This window comes from Atractosteus spatula, chromosome 9, assembly GCF_055471065.1.
Source record: "Atractosteus spatula isolate fAtrSpa1 chromosome 9, fAtrSpa1.hap1, whole genome shotgun sequence".
Taxonomy (NCBI): Eukaryota; Metazoa; Chordata; class Actinopteri; order Semionotiformes; family Lepisosteidae; genus Atractosteus; species Atractosteus spatula.
The window spans coordinates 44,244,170-44,260,826 of NC_142714.1; the positions used below are offsets into that span (position 1 = coordinate 44,244,170).

A 16,657-nucleotide genomic window follows, 5' to 3' on the forward strand; every position below is an offset into this window, starting at 1 on the left:
GAATGCTTTTTTTTTTGTCAGATGGCACGCAAAACTGCCTCCCCAACCTTTTCAGATTGCTACTTATTCACATTCTTATTTCTGTGTTTATAAAACATCTCAGCATCATGTGCTTCTGGTACAAGTGCATTGTGTTTTAATTAGTGGGAGGGGGAGCTCTTTTTTCTGTCAGTGATCAATGACTTCCTTATTTGGCACACTCAATGCTAGAACACAGAAATTGACTGGTGCTAGTCAGTTTCACGGCAGTAGCATTTTAAACAATATAGCACTTACACTGGATTCTCTGTGCTCGAGCAATTATTCATCAACATGAGTGCAGGGGATGTGGTCTTCACAGGCTGGCTCATCAAATCACCTCCTGAAAAGAAATTGAAGAGATATGTGAGTACTAAAATGAAAGAAAGAAATATGTAACGTGTTATTGTGATGCATTCTTCTCAGGCTGTCGTAGTAGTAGTTGTAGTTCCTGCACCAAATGTGTGCATGGCTCTCAGCCATGAACACAGTAGTACTGCTATGCTTTTAGAAAATAGAATCACTTTTCTTTTCCAGAGAAAGAAACAGAAGCTTGCAGCTGTATGTTACATTTGACAGCTCTTAGATTTATTGGATTTTGCATGGTAAATTGTGCACTGTATGGCTCTTGTTAATTCTGACAGCATGAGACAGTGAAAACATAATATCAAGTGCATTTTTAGTGCTGTGATATTTTTGCTAATTGATAAGGGAATATCCATCTTTTAAACAGATAAAAATGCTAAAATTGTAGTTGAGGAAAATGTAGAGGCTTGCAACTTGAACTGTAGTGTTTCTAAATATCCATGGCATCCTTAGTATAAAGTAAGTAAATATTTTTGTTCCTTATGTACAGAAAACACAGTCTCATACAGTACTACACTTCTTTTATAATAAGGTTAAGGTTTATTTTATACAAACCTTTTTTTTAATTATTTTTTTAATTAACAATTAATTCATTAAGTTCGTAGGATCTTATTATTATATTATGCTCTTTGTACAGTACTTTCATTATATGGTGTTTTTGAAGACACATACTGAATAGTAGCTGATGACATAATGTTCTTTGGAAAGTCTTATGTGAAACTAACAGTTTCTGTTGTGTAGGATAGGATAGCAGGGGCCCCTTAGCCTGAACTAGATGTCTAACTGCCTGACTGTTATTCTGTGAAATTTGGGTGTGTGTTGCAAAACATGGGAAGCTCTAACATAGCTGAGCTTTTAGAAATGACCCTTCAGACAGAAGTGATCAGGCAAAAGCTTTTGCTTTGCAAAGTAAGACAGAGAACAGCAGTTTAAAGGGGACATGATTATTACAGTATGCACTTCTGTGGTGCTGATACACCAGGAAATTCCATCTACGCCTTTTCGATTATTTTGGGCAAACACAGGGACAAGAGTTCAAATCTCATTGTCACATGAATAAGAAAGTTGAGGACAACAGGAAGAATAGTGTTTTCCTTTCAGGCGGTTGACAAAAAAAAAACTTGTTTCAAACTCAACAGAGACAGAGGCCCACTCTCTTCAGAAAGTACTGTTATAATACTGTTGGATGTGAAATTATGTAATGTGTGGAAAAAAAAAAGAAATGGGGGATATGGGACAAATATACAAAACAAAGTAAAGTATACAAAACAAATATACATTATATATAAACAGAAATGAAAGAGTCATGTGAGTATAATGTATAAATCGTTAAGACAGAATTCAAGGTTTTCATTTATTCTAATTATGGTGCTCACATCAGACACATCATTCTGAAATGTTTTGTGTGTAGGTGACTGTCATTTTGAGTAAAACAAGTTCAATAAAAAAAATAAAACACGGAGACACCGGTATACAGTCTGGAGGAGTTTTCCCACTTTTCTGATTACCTAGTCCTTGAAAGTAGCAATCCTCTTTTTTGCTGTTTAAGATGGTATTATGTTTTGTCCTGTTCTTTGCTTCCTATTATTCAACATTATTTTCTTCTTTATTTTATTTCAAAGGCATATTTGATTTTTAGTGTAACTGTCTACTTTTCATTTTCAATTAAAAATAATAGAGCTTTTTGTTTCAACTTGCACTCACTTGACTCTTCTGTGAAAAGAATATGGCAATATCAGAGTGAGTGCTACCATAGACTGTTGCTTTTTGTGGATATCATGTAGTCAGTGTTGAATATAATGAAACAACAAAGTCTGTTATAAACTCCTTTGTTCTTTATTTTTGTCTTGTCTTCTGCATGCTGATGTCAGAGAACACTGAACCAAGGGAAATTTGTAATGTTACATGTGTTGAAGGAATCAAAATACAATAACAATGTGATCACTCACTCATCACTCACTCACTGTCCATTAGAGTTAGCAAATGTCTACATGTGTTTTTTCTACGTGTTTTGTCTGAAAGATTTAGGCATTTCTTTATATGTCTGCAGTTATAAGGGCATATACATACAGTATTAAACTTCCTTTAAGATTTTCCTTAAAGTTGTTTTTAAGGATATGAACTTTGAACCTTTCTGACATGTCTTTATACTCCAAAATGTTTTAAAAACAACAAAGACAAAACTGGATGTGATCTAGTGTTTGAAAAGTCATTTTTTGTGCATGAATCTGATATTTGAAGTGCCTTTTTATTTCAAACTTTGTTTCATTGAGTCATTTGTTTATCAGCTGACACTGTGACCAACACATACCTCAAACTGTAGCAAATTGCTGGTAATTTAAATTGCAAATGAATCTAAAAAATTAGTCTACAATTACCATGACTTTGTTTTTTTAATCTGTGAGAGCTTTAGATATTTGAAATTGAATGAACATTTTTCTGTAAAGTGTTTTTTTAAACTCAACACTTTCAATTTTTACAATTTTTTCCTCAATCAGATAGGTAATCCATTTGATATACAATATGACATTTTTTTTTGCCTACAAACATGTTAACTAAGTCCATTGTATCTTCCATGTATTAGACCTTTTATTTCAGTTCATAATAACTCAACCACAGCTGGTGAATATCATTAACAGGAATTGCAACACCCAATTTGACGTTGTTTGTGGCTACCATTTGTCCCAATCTAATGTATTCTAACTACAGTAATTTGATGTACAACACTTACTATACTGTATATGTTTATTCCAAGTATATTGTGGACTCAGCTTCAAGGTTCTAAATTTATGAGGATGGTACAAATCATGTAAATGTAGGAGGTGAACCACCTTGTAATTTGTAAGCTTTTGCAAACCTTGTTTCTGCTATTATCTAATATGTTTAAGCACAATGGTCTCCTCCTTTTTTGTGGTCAGGGCAGAGTTCCATGATATGCTAATCTCTGTTTGCATGCTATCCCTTTGAATATGCAAACTCCATTTTCCTTTTTATGGGTTAAGACAGTATATGTTCTAAGAGGTTTTAATAGAGTCAACAAGTCAGCAATGGATTTATTTTGTCCTGCAGTTTTTAATTTGTTTAATTCAAAGCAGTTCTAATCTTCACAGAAGAAGAAATATAACTTTCTGCCAATTTCATTACTGTACAATACGCAATACAGTACTTTTGTTTATCTTTAGGTCTTTTATTTTCAGTGGTATTTCCTATTTTCTGTTTCTCTATTATTTTTGCTTGCCTTCCTGCTGCCTTGGGTAAATGCCAGCCTCTCTTTTGTTTTTCTCTCCTCCCCCATGACTAGTGTAAATAAGGTGCCAAATGCTTCTTTAGAGTTAGCCAGAAACTCAGCTAATTGAGGCACAGCCAGTGTATGCTGGTGCCTTGTTCCTTTGCTAAAGACAACTCTTCATTTTTCTCTGTGTTTCTTCCTGTATATCTCAAGCGATTAAAGAGAATGGCAACCCTGAGAACCATTAAAATGGACAGATTGTGCTCCTTTCACTGGGGGTTTATGTAGATGCATTTGTATCTTGCAATAACCCTCTCGCTACTACTTCTTGCTGCAAGAGAATTCTTTGGTTTTGCAAATGCATTTCATATAAATTCTACTTGTTTAATTGCTGCTGTATTTTTTCAGATACAACTGAGACAAACATGCAACAAAAATATAATTTGTTACCACTGTTTTTTTTTCTTGCTGATAGTGATTGAAGTAGAAGCTTTTTATTATTTTCCAAGATTACATTTGTCAGAATGGTTTCTCAAGGATTCCTCTGTCTTTCTCTGAAATAGATTTTCAAAGATGTTTTTGTTTTGAAGGCCAGGGTTTGGAGATCATTCTTTGGCAGTTTTTTTTTCTGTTGTCATTAAAAGTTAGCTGCCTGCGTTATCTGTTGTTTACTAGTAATACACATTCAGAGAACAAGCAAGGTACTGGATGAACAATGTTGACATTTAAAGGAACATGCAAACAGCCATTACTCAGATGATGACAGACACTGCCAATAAGCATGCAAATCATCCTCTGAACATTGGTATTTAAATATTATCAGGAATAACAGTTTTATACGTTGGTAGAAGACAATGCTGTTGTGTAAAAAAGACCTGTGGTACAGTAAATTAACTGCATCATTAAAGGGATTTTAAACATTGTTTCTCACTTATATAGACATTATAAAACACTATATCAATGTTGACAGCAAATTGTTAAAAGCCTAACTTTGAACAGTACAAATATTCATTTTATAAATGTTGAGTAAATATTGATCTTTTTTAATGAATGTCATTTATTTTCTTTGTTTATTTAGTATGGGAAAAAGGGATAATACAGTTATCCATTACCTGTATAATAAAAAAATACCTCTATTACTAAAGAGTAATAGTGTAAATAGCACAATTCACAGGGATAAAATCCTGAAAAAGAGTATTTTGTTAAATTGTGTCAAGGTAATGCAATGAAGGTTCATTTGTTATCCTTCTATAAGTTAGGGAAACTGATGTAGACCTAGAAAAAAAAACTTTGAAGCCATATTTCAGACTTCTTTCCTTTTTTGTGGGTGGATTCTAAGGCAGAGTGCAAGCTGCAGGCTTCCTGAGGACATCTAAGATCTCTATAAAGATGATTCATTGCACGGCTTGCCTTTCTGTTCACAGTTTAGCTTGTGGATCATGTCACTTACATTCCCTTTTTTCATACCAAAACACTGCCAAATATTTGGAAAAACATTTTAAATTGCAAAATTGACCAGAATCACCAACTCAAGTTGGTTTGCTACTTAAATGCAGGATTCCTTTTGGTTCAGACTTCATTCTCTATGAATGATTCATATTTAATTGCAGTGAAGAACGTTTTTTGTCTTACAAAGAATTCAGTCACCAGCTACTACCCTGTACATCATCTAAGATTATTCTCTGTCATAAATTAAAATGCATTTTCATTTAAATCAGTGTATGATGCTTCAGTATTCAAAAGGAGTGCAACATTATAAAATAAGAAATCACGTCAGAATTCTGCCTTGATATTGATTATGCTGTGATTTATTTTAATCCTTATTATATCAGTTTAATATTTTAAGTGCTTATATAAACATCTATTCAACAAATGTCTTCTTAACTTAGATAATGTCTTAACTTTGATAGAGTGTGTAGGCAGTACACCAGAGTTCTCAGATTCACAGTGAAAGGGTCAAAGAATATCAGATACAATCTGATAACCAACACAGAGAAATGGTATAAGGAAAGAATCCAGAAATCTAAATCAATGCTTTTTTGTGTGTAAATGTTATCTGCTTTTCTATTCCTTATTCTAAGTTAAGTGTTGAATTGCAGACACATTTAATGATTTGTGGTTTCTTAACTTGCCTTCTATTGAGTGTGCACTAAGTGTATTATTTCTTTACTAAGAACATAAGATTATAAGAAAGGTTACAAACAAAAAGAGGCTAATTGACCCATCTAGTCTGTTTGCTAGCCTGTTTGATTGAAGAATCTCGTCCACCATTTCTTGACAGAAGTCAGGGTTTCAGGTTCAACAACATGGCTGGGTAACTTGTTCCATACTTCACAGTCCTTTGTGTAAAGAAGTTCCTTCAGTTCTTAGTTGTACAGTATATGCAGCTGAAAGAAGACAAATGCAGTAACTTTGAAGAATTTTATGATTGCCGAATAAATTGCAAAACACATCTCTTAAAATCAGTGTTAAACTTTGCACGTACTGTAGGTGTAATTAAAGGAAATAAACACCTTTCCTGCAAGAGTCAGTGTCTTAGTTATTTAAACTGAATAATGAATTTAAAGAATACCATCATAATATCGTATCTAGAAATGTACTCAAGCTTATCTATATTTATAACTTCTTTAACTTTGGTACAAGTTAATAGTGCATATAAAAAGTTAGTTGGACTGCTCAAATAAATGTATTGTGAGAACTGTGCTCCATGGAACAATGAATTTTGTTTCACTGCCTAAAAAAATAGGACAATGGGGAATCACACACCCATGGTCAATGACAGAACACAACAGAGGATGCTACATCAGTTCAGCATAACCTTTATTTGTGTTTAACATGGCTTATATATGCGTAAGCATGTGGTACACACCCACATGAAAATGTTCAAAGCTCTATAGGGTAAAATAAGGTTATATGAATCTGAAATAGTCCCATAGTCAGATCATGGTAGTCAGGCTTTGGGGTATTTTGAGGTTAATGATGTAATCACCAAGCACGTGTGCCATGAGAACATTGTGATTTTGCAAATATACAATGTGTGGGTATAAATACAGTACATCATCCCACATTTAGATGGTCTGAATTCTCCCATGGTCATATTTTTATGCAGTCCAAATTTGATTGTTCCAAGGTGCATAATAATAATGATAACCATTTATAAAACTGTGGTTTGTAGAGGTGATGTAACCTGTTTAGGAGCCACAATAGTAACTTACTTTTAATAGGTAATTGATACATTTACAACTGTAAGCAGCAAGACAGATGGTATATAAAAATGCCATAAAAACTATTTCCATGCCCTCTCTTCTTTAGTATTATACATAGAAAAGGAACTGACATTTTCAAATGCACTACAGATTTTGTTCCCTTGGTTTACAGTTGCAGATTCTATAAAATGAGAATCAGTCAATTGAAAACGATCTCTGTATGCCTGTGTCACTTAGTTTAAAACTTTATTATGTTATGTCTCTTGAAAAGTCAAAAAGATTTGCTTTAACTTATTGACTGTGCAAGGCTTACTACGGTGTTGGCCATATTTGCATGAATAAAACTGTGGATATTTTAAAATATAGTAGCTCCACTACTAAACCTTGAACTGTTATTTGAAACAAATAAAAAGTGTAAGTGTAAAACAAAAAATGTACCAGTAACTGTATATTAAACTGTAATCAAAGACTGTTGTTTATGTCTCCCAAAAGACTGTTTTAAATTTGTCACGCCACAATAATGTAGTGTTCCCTATACTATATGTTGCTGGTATAGCAGTTAAGGAATATTAAGAACTGTTATAAGAGGCACTATACTCTGTACATTAAATTCAGTCAGATTTACCTAAGGTACATATTTCATAATAACATTAGTTAGAAGCTGTTCTCTCTAAAATGTGTTCGCATTTCTAAGAGTGCAATGAAAGTATGAAAGTATTTCATTTCTGGCTACAGATTTACTGTTCATATTTCAACCTGTCCAAAGACAGGGGGTTATCATCTGTGCTTGCAGTGACAGGATTTCAGTTCTTTGTGCCATCCCATGTTAGCATTCACCATAGCTGTTTTGTTTTGAATGTGAATAACAAAAATAACAAATACAACTTTTTGCATTCAAAGAACCAGCAGTCATACTGCACCTTAACTGCATGTCCGTCTATTCTACTTAAATATAGTTGGTTGGTTGTGGTTACAATCCCTCATCTCTCTTTTTCAACTCTACAACTTTCAATACTGGGTATAAACATGATTGTATGCACTGTGATGGATCCTTCGATTGATTTCTGCTTATATGTAGAAGTTAGTGGTCATACTGTACATCTGCATTCATTTAATGATATTTTTTTCTACCAAGGATGGATCTAAAATATGAGTGTGTCCTAAATTGATGCATACTGTATATGACAAAAAATAATTACTACTCTCATGGCCAATATAATATGGTTATATTTTCAGAGAAGCTGGATACCCACTGAATTTGCCATACAACAAAATTTTGCTCATTTGAGTTTTTGTATGTCTATATAGAGTCCTGTTACTGATAAAAAATAAAGATGGATTGTTATGCTGTTACTAAAACTCTTTACTCTTTAATGTTGTACTTAGACTAGGCACAACAGTTTATTCCCTGTGTGGATTTGTCATGCAAAATACAATTAAGGCATATCCATTTGTTATACTTATTCGCATTCTTCATGGCCCCAACTTTGTAACAGTTAAAGGGATGTGTTATTTTGTGCTGTGGGTTGTGATTTCCAGTAAATCATAGGGAACTCCTAAAAACAGTTCAACTCAGAACTGTTTGTTCCTTAGTTGCTGTGGCTTAGATATTGACCACCTGTCCTGAAAAAGGAAGCTATGCAGTTCAGAACATGCCAGTCTGAAAACTGTTTCTGCTGAAAAAAAGTAAATTACAAAAAAAAATAAATAACATCCTCCCCATGGAGAACGGTTATTCTTTCTTTTGATATACACCATGCGTGCCATCAGACAAGCCTTGTTTCTAGCTTTCAAGGCCTCCTCCTAGTACAGTTAAAAATAACAAAAGTTATCACTGTCAGGCATTTCCTTTTTGGTGACTATTTTCTACAACAAGTGATCTGTAAAACTACAATATACAGTATTCCTGTGAAAACATATTTGTTTCACAGGAAACAAAACAGTTTTGGAAAGGATATTAAATGGCAAAATAGAATGCAAAATACTGTTAGATAACTTCTTTTATGTAAAAAAACATTTATAGGACAATCCCATCTATATTTTGCTTTATTGGTGCGCTGATATAATGGAACTGATATGTCAATGATTAAAGACAGAAGATAAAATATTTCTTTCTTCATTCTCTCCTATGCATTTCAGCAGTGCTGTTCCTTTTAAATGGATTTTCTGAAGTTTTCCACTACATACAATTGTATTAAAAATGGTCCAACAGTTTTTTATTATGAGAACGTATCATCTTGAAAGAACTTAAAGTGGTCATCTAAAGGATTTAATAACATCACTGGCTAGATTACACTGCATATTGTCAGAGGTTCCAAGACAATCTGTAACAACAGAGGTTTCATATTTTCACATTTTCAATTTTTAATACCCTTCACTCTCCCACTCCCACACATACTGTACGCATTTGCTTTTCACTTTGCTAAAGACATTACACATCCGTATAAGGTTGTATCAAAGGTTCTTAAAGCAAAAATAGAAAATAAGATTTCTATTCCTTTATCTAAAAACAGAAAGTTACAATTTGTGCCAGAGCTTTTAACCCTTAAAAGCAAAACTACACATTTTTAATACAAACAATAATGCTTCTACTGTGTTTCTGTTTTAGGCAGTACAGGTTCAAATCATCTGTACTGTATATGAAGCAATGACCAAATAGCTTAATGGGAAGTCATTGTGGTCTACAAGTAACATTTATCTCTTAACAGTACATAGATGAGAAAGCTATTTGAACATTTTATTTTATTTGAACAATTTTAAGTATATTATAGAAAAAACATACAAAACATTGCATGTTTTGCAATATATCTTTAATGTGAAGTGATCAACTTTCCATGAGATTTGTAGGTTGGATTGCTTAGCATCACAAGAGGTTTGCATTTTTAAAACACTTATGTTAGGATTGAACAAAATCTAAAGGTTTCTGTAATGTTTTATTGATCTGTATACTTCTTATTGTCATAGGTTTATTGTAATATATAATATGTACAGAATTCAGGTACTCTGGGTGACATCATTGTACCTTAAGAGGGATTGCTCAGATTCTATACTGGGACATTGACTAAATATACAGTACATCCCAGCTCTCAATCTTGGGACCCAGAAACTAAACTGTTGTGCTATTCTTTTTCTAGGAGCTCAAAAATGATGTTAAGAAAAAAATACTTTTATGTGTCAGTGGTGCAGAATTAATAATGAATTTACAGTACATTTGAGATAATGTGATCATTATAATTTCACCATAATACAATTTCTTTTAAGTTTGCCGCAGTTTTGAAGTTTATTAACACTCCTTGACACAATATGTGTGAAGCAATAAACCTCTATTTTCTATATATAACTTGTTGCACAGTACGTGACACTGTTTATAGTCTTAATGACATGTGATGTGATATTTTATCTTAAATTTGACTTGTAGCAATCTCAGGGCTATATTTGTGCTCCAACACATGCTCTGGTAATTATATTGGAATCCTTAAAATATTTTTATTTTCATGTCCTGAATTATAAATGTTCTGATAATCTAGGAAGAATCTACTGTAGCTGTACATTTAAAGAAAACTCAGATCTGTCAAACGTTTGGAGTCTTCATGTTTTACTTTATTTTTGTTCTCTTTATTACTCAGTTCACTTTATAAGTACCTGTTGGGAAGGTATTAGTTACATTCAAACCATAAATGCACCTATTATAATCCACAACAGACTACCGGCAACTGCGGAGATGGTTATCTTTACCAATAAAAAATTACAATATATAGTAGCTGTTATCATAAAAAAAGCATTAGTATTTATATCCATCCAGTTACCCCCATAATATTTTAAAAACCCATAGCAGGGGGCTTTTAAAATACTACATTAGTCCATCAGACAGATGGACATTAATGGTAAATGATTTATTTCTTCAGTGTCATAATCAGACCTCAACATCTGTGAAAAGGTCAGCTTGCACAGGTGGTAGACCTAAAAACCCACCCATAGGGAGAAGCCTCAGAAAACAAAGAACACCAAATTCATCAGAACACAGGAACATGGAGCTACTGAAAGCTTATTTGGTTGGCCTTTAATTCACACTTCTGAAACTGAATTAAAATTGCTTCCCTTTATTAATGAAATGACGTACAAACCATAAGCACAGGTGTAAATTAAAATAAAATAAGTGATGGAATATTATTTACTGTAATTTGATTCATGGTTGACAAAACCCAGAGATTTAATTCTGGATCGGAGGATCCTCTATTTTTGGGAAAACTACTTTTGTGAACAACAGAAAAAGAAAATGCCTTTTAACTTGCATATACAAATTTCTTTTACATTTCTACATTTTGATGAAAAGAACGACACACAGATTTGTGCTTCTTAAAGAGGCTTACAATATATTACAGTTGCCCACCACATTTGAATTTAAAAAGACAAAAATCAAGTGCAGCTAACTTTGTTGTTGTGTTATTTTCAGTCAAATGATGCCCATATTATTCACCTTCTGAACGGATCAATGTTATCAGAGTACTAGAAACTCTAGATATGACAGTTTAAATGCAGATTTTTCCAAATTTAAAATCCATTATTGTCTTTCAGTATTTCAGAATAGCAGCTACAGACAAGTCGAGCACTTCAGTTTAAATTTTCTGAATATTGCATCCCCTCCACCCACCCACAAATATAATATATTCATAAAACAGTGAATGAGTTATTTTATTAACTTTCCACCTCTCCAGATGTAATTGATATTTATTTGGAAATAATACTCTAGGTGGCAACGTGTTTTGTTAAGACATACTGTATGGTACATTGTGATAGGGTCTTTAGTATTGATGTTGTCAACACAAAAGAGGAAGGGTTGTGGGTTTTTTTCAGTTAATAAGGAATTCATGTAATTTTGCTGCATGTTGCAAAACTATTTAAAGTTCATGACTGCTGACAAGGCCAAGTAGCAAGAATGTGATAGGAACAATTTTTCACATTTATGGTAAGATAAAAGAGTTGTAGTGGATGCAGATAATTTTTATAAAGCCTTTGTTGTCACAGTTTAAATACCCTGTCCCTATTCCTAGAATAATTTATGTAAAATATCCCACTCGGGAAGAGTGCCATTTCTAGGCTGCTATCCATTTGGTAGGGCAGAAGCAAATGGCAGTCACGTTATTTTCTCATGATCATATTGGCAGTTGTTGACAACTTCTCTCTAACCACTAAACCAATTATATTCATGCTGGAACTCTTTGATTATTTTATTATTGCTGTAATAGCCACATTCATTATTGTTAAAATAGTTCCATAGTTACTTTTGTAATAGATATTTACCTGCACTGCACACATACTAGGCACCAGAAAAATGCACATACTGTATCACAATTAGGAGGAAAAATATTTATTTTAATAGTAAAAACAGAAGTAAAAGACTTTGATTGGGACAGAATTATTGAAGTGCCACAAGGGTAGGATCAGCATTAGCAGACAGGATGGTCTTGACTTTCTGCAAAACAGTTACTTCTGAGACATCTAGTGAGATGAATTGCTTCTCCAATTAATGACAACTCTCCTATCAAGAACTGAGGGGCTTACAGCATATCAAATGACAAATGGCTCCAGGGAGGCATATTGGAGGAGTAAGTCCATATGTCTCATTCTTTCCTGAGCAGATGCAGGAGTTACTACCAGAGAGACATTTTTTAAAAAAGAAGAGTGATAACAATTTGGAGGTGTATAATAAAAAGAAGAATTAATAAAATGTCCACATTTTTTCTGATAAGATCTCAACACACAGATAATCAAAATGTCTTCTGCATTTTTAATTTGGTTCTCCATCCCTAACATTCAAATGATTCATAAATCATTTGCTAAAAGAGTTTATTGGCATTAATGTATTTACAACACCTGTAAGTAAGTTAGCAACCAACACAGCACGCATCAGAATAAAACAAGCAGGAAATGAAACAGCAAAATACAAACACTAAATACAGTATGTATTCTAAAAAAATGGAGTTCAGTGAACTCTCACCTCATGTAAATTAACATGAGGATTGCGTTAAGGCTATGTTTCTTTAAAGTACGGCCATAGTGTATGAAAACTAAATTAAATGAATACCCATTGATGATATGTAGAACAGTATTGCCTGTTAGTCATCTTGCTATTTGCTGTTCTGCAAAAAAAAGTAAAAAGTGGTATGGTGATTTGGTTGATGTAATGGTGATGTGGTTGATGTAAAATATAGTTTACCCCACTTCCTGTTTATTTTCCATGCTTTAAAAAGTCTTTGAAGTTCCTGTCATCAAGTGTACTCAGAAAGTTGATTTTTAGGTGCTAAATATTAAAACAGCTGCCTTTAGCACGTCCACAGACACTAGTTAACAATTGTATGTTTTGTAAATGTCTGTTTTGTTATTGCTTTTGTATGTTGGCTTGTTATATTTTAAAAAACAAACATTCCAGAGAACTGATAAAAGTTTCTAGGTTGGAAGACCAGTCATAAATAAATGTCACGTTTTTTTTGTTTAATGTAAACAGATAAGCTACATTGACTGAAACCTTAACCTGAAATAAATTAATGTCAGTAGAGTGAGAAAATGTAACAAAAATGTATGGATATTTTCAGATACAAAAAGCTAAAGCACAATCGTAAGACGCAGACAGACAAGACTTCGAAGGTCACGCAATATTTCCTTTTTAAAGTGAACCAGATGGCTGGGATAAAAATAAGAGAATAATTTTTAAAAATATATTTCTTTACATTCTATATACACAATTCCTTTTCTGCCATTTTTATGTTCTCAACCTCATGCTGCTCCACACCAGTTTAGTTTAATCTCTCCAACCTGACTCCTTTGCCACTTCCCTCTTTTCCAACATTCTCGCCTTTTATCATTTCAGGTGTGCTTTGGAGCTGCCAATTAAAGCTGGCTTCATATCCAATTTTGCTTCCTATCTTGCTCTGGATTTCTTTGCTCTCACTGAAACCTGAATCTTCCTAGACAGGTGTGCCAACCCAGCAGCCCTCTTCTCTGCCTACACTACATCTCAGTGGACAGGGTGATGTCACTGGACTGCTGAATTCTCCCTCCTGGCTTCCCTCTCGCCTGTCCTGTCTTTCTCTCTCTCTCTCTCTCTCTTACCGCACTGTCAGTTTCACACTGTCAAAGTAAATTCAACTTCTTGTCTTCTTATCATTGTGGCACGGTGGCACAATACTTATCAGTAGTAGCTGCCTCACAGACCTAAGGCCCTGTATTTAATTCTTGGGGTGCTATCAGGAGGAGTTTATATGTTCTCACCACGTCCATGTGGATTTCTGTCAGGTGCTCCGGTTTCCTCTCAAAGGTATACTGGTAGGTTAATTGACTTCAGGGAAAATTGTCCCTGGTGTGTGTGCATGTTTGTATCTGTGTGTGCCCTGCGATGGACTGGCTTTCCATCTAGAATGGTACCAGGCTTGTGCCCATTGCTTGCTGGGACAGGCTGTGGCTCTCCTGCAACCATGTATTAGATAATTCTCTACCACCACCCTGGTCCTCTTGTATATTCTTTAGGTGAATATTTAGGTAGAGTTTCTCTCTCCTTCAGTCCCCTCTCCCACTATAGTGTTCATACCAGGTGGCTTGAACATTCACATTTACAACAGTAATTCCTCAGCGTAGGTATTTCCTCTTCTGCGTCTGTTCAGTTTGTCCCTTTCTCTACCTCCCTTTTTGCACAATATTGACTGTTATCTGAATCTTAACCTCTATAGTTACTGTTTCCCCATCCCTCCATCACACCCCCATCAACACCACCATCACCACAACACTTTGTCATCCCTCTTGACTATTCAGATCATTGTATCTCCTCTCTTTCCCATCTTTTCTTTCTCCACCAGCTTCCTTTGAAATCATGCATTGCAACTTCCACTATACTGTATCTCTCTTTATCTTTGCTTCTTTTGTAGTTTCCCATTTTCCACCTATTGACTCATTTCCCAAACATAATGCAGGCACTGCTAACTTCTCTCTCATCTCTGCTCTTACCACTCACTCTCATCTGTCTGTCCACACACCTTGCCCACTCCTCACCTTTCTGTCCCCAGCAGGCTTCCCTGTTCGTAGTTGGTTCTCCTCTTGCATAACTGAGAGAACATGTGTTAAGTCTCTGCTCCTTTCACCAATCCTACTGGTGTCCAACAAGTTTCTGTTCTAGGTCCCCTACTGTTCTGTCTCTACACCTTTGCTTTGGCTCTTCTCTTTTCATGACTTTTCATATCATTTTATTATAATTATTTTATTGTTTTTTTATTTTATCTCTTCTTGCTAATATTCATGTCTCCTTCTACAGCACATCTCTGCCAGCTACTCCTTGATGTGCTCCCATCTTCTGAAGATTTTATTTCTCAGACTGCTCATTTCAATTACTGTGAACATGGAATACATACAAATATAGTACCGTATTTGCATTGATTTCTCACTATAAGTATATCATCTATATAATGTTTTAATTCTTACCCTTTTCAGGCTGTTTGAGAGGCACTTGCATTGCCATTTTTTAAATTATTGTCCTTGCACAAGTATTCATTATATTTACATATATTTTATGTATGTTGCATATATTGTAACTTGCCCACTGTAGGGCATCTGAGAAGCAATTAAATCATCTATCCGTCCAACCATTTCTTAACTGCTTTATCCAGTACAGGGTCACAGGGGAGCCAGAGCCTATCCCAACAAACAATGAGTGCAATGCAGGATACACCCTGGACAGGAAGCCAGTCCATCACAGGGCATCACAGGCAGACACAAAGACACAAACATGCACACACTCACACAGGACCTATTTTCCTAGAAGCCAATTAACCTCCCAGTATGCCTTTGGACTGTGGGAAGAATCCAGAGCAGCTGGCGGAAACTGATGCGATCATGGGGAGAACATACAAACTCCACTCAGATTGAACACAGAGCCCCAGCACTGCATGACAGTATGACTGTGCCGCTGTGCTGCCCTAAATTAAATCATTACTATTAAATAATTATGTATTACTTTATGCATATATTATGCATTATGCTGAAAATGAGGGTGAAAAACAGCCAAAAAAACAAACAAAACAACATTAAAACATGGATAGTAACTTTACTTGACTGTTTTTCAGAAGACAAATTGCTCACATAAAAACCTCCTAGCTGGTTTCAGACATGGCTTCTGTTGTGTAGAATTAACTTCCCCCTTTCAACACTTCTGGGAAATGCGATGAAGTTCCCCACAACAAGCCTACCAAAAATAAAAAGAGGTGGTTCTGTTTGAATTTGAGGTACAAGCAATTTACTTAGCTAGCCTGGTGGCGGTGCTTGTCGCAAGCAAAATCTTGTTTGTATATCACCCAGCAATAGCAGAACTGGATCCAGAGTAATTCAATATAGAGAATTTGTTAGTCTCAGAGACATCTTTTGACTGTTTCATCACAAGGTTTTTTTCTCACTTTTGTATTTATAGCTATAGTGAATGTGTTAAAAAATGAAACTTATAGTATTAGCACTGGGGTGAGGCATACTGCTGAAACAAAACTATTTCTCTCCTGCCCTGACCTGTATATGGTTCGGTAAAAATGAATATTTTGCTTGGTTAATGGAGTTCTGTTGTGAACATTTGTGATAAGGATATTGTTACTGTTAGATTGTACATAAGCCTCTACCACCACCACCACTGCCATCTTTCCCTTAGAAGGAGGAATTCAAGGCAATAATTATTAAAAGATTCACTAACTCAAGCTTAAAAGTTTGAAAAGGGCATGATAAAAATCTGCTGTAGCCCTTTCTCCACAGTCCACATGCTAGTAGGTTGTTATTATTTTTATTATTATCGTGAATCACTAATAGAAAA

The 16,657-nt window shown here is 34.5% G+C and overlaps 1 protein-coding gene across 1 annotated transcript in view; it reads left to right on the top strand.

Annotated features, from left to right (window-relative positions):
- gab3 (GRB2 associated binding protein 3) overlaps positions 1-16,657 on the top strand; it is a 45,925-nt gene continuing 29,268 nt past the window's right edge. The window contains exon 1 of the mRNA XM_088925441.1: positions 1-384. Coding sequence (XP_088781567.1) covers positions 313-384 — 72 coding nt within the window. The 5' untranslated portion in view covers positions 1-312. The remainder of the gene's footprint in view (positions 385-16,657) is intronic.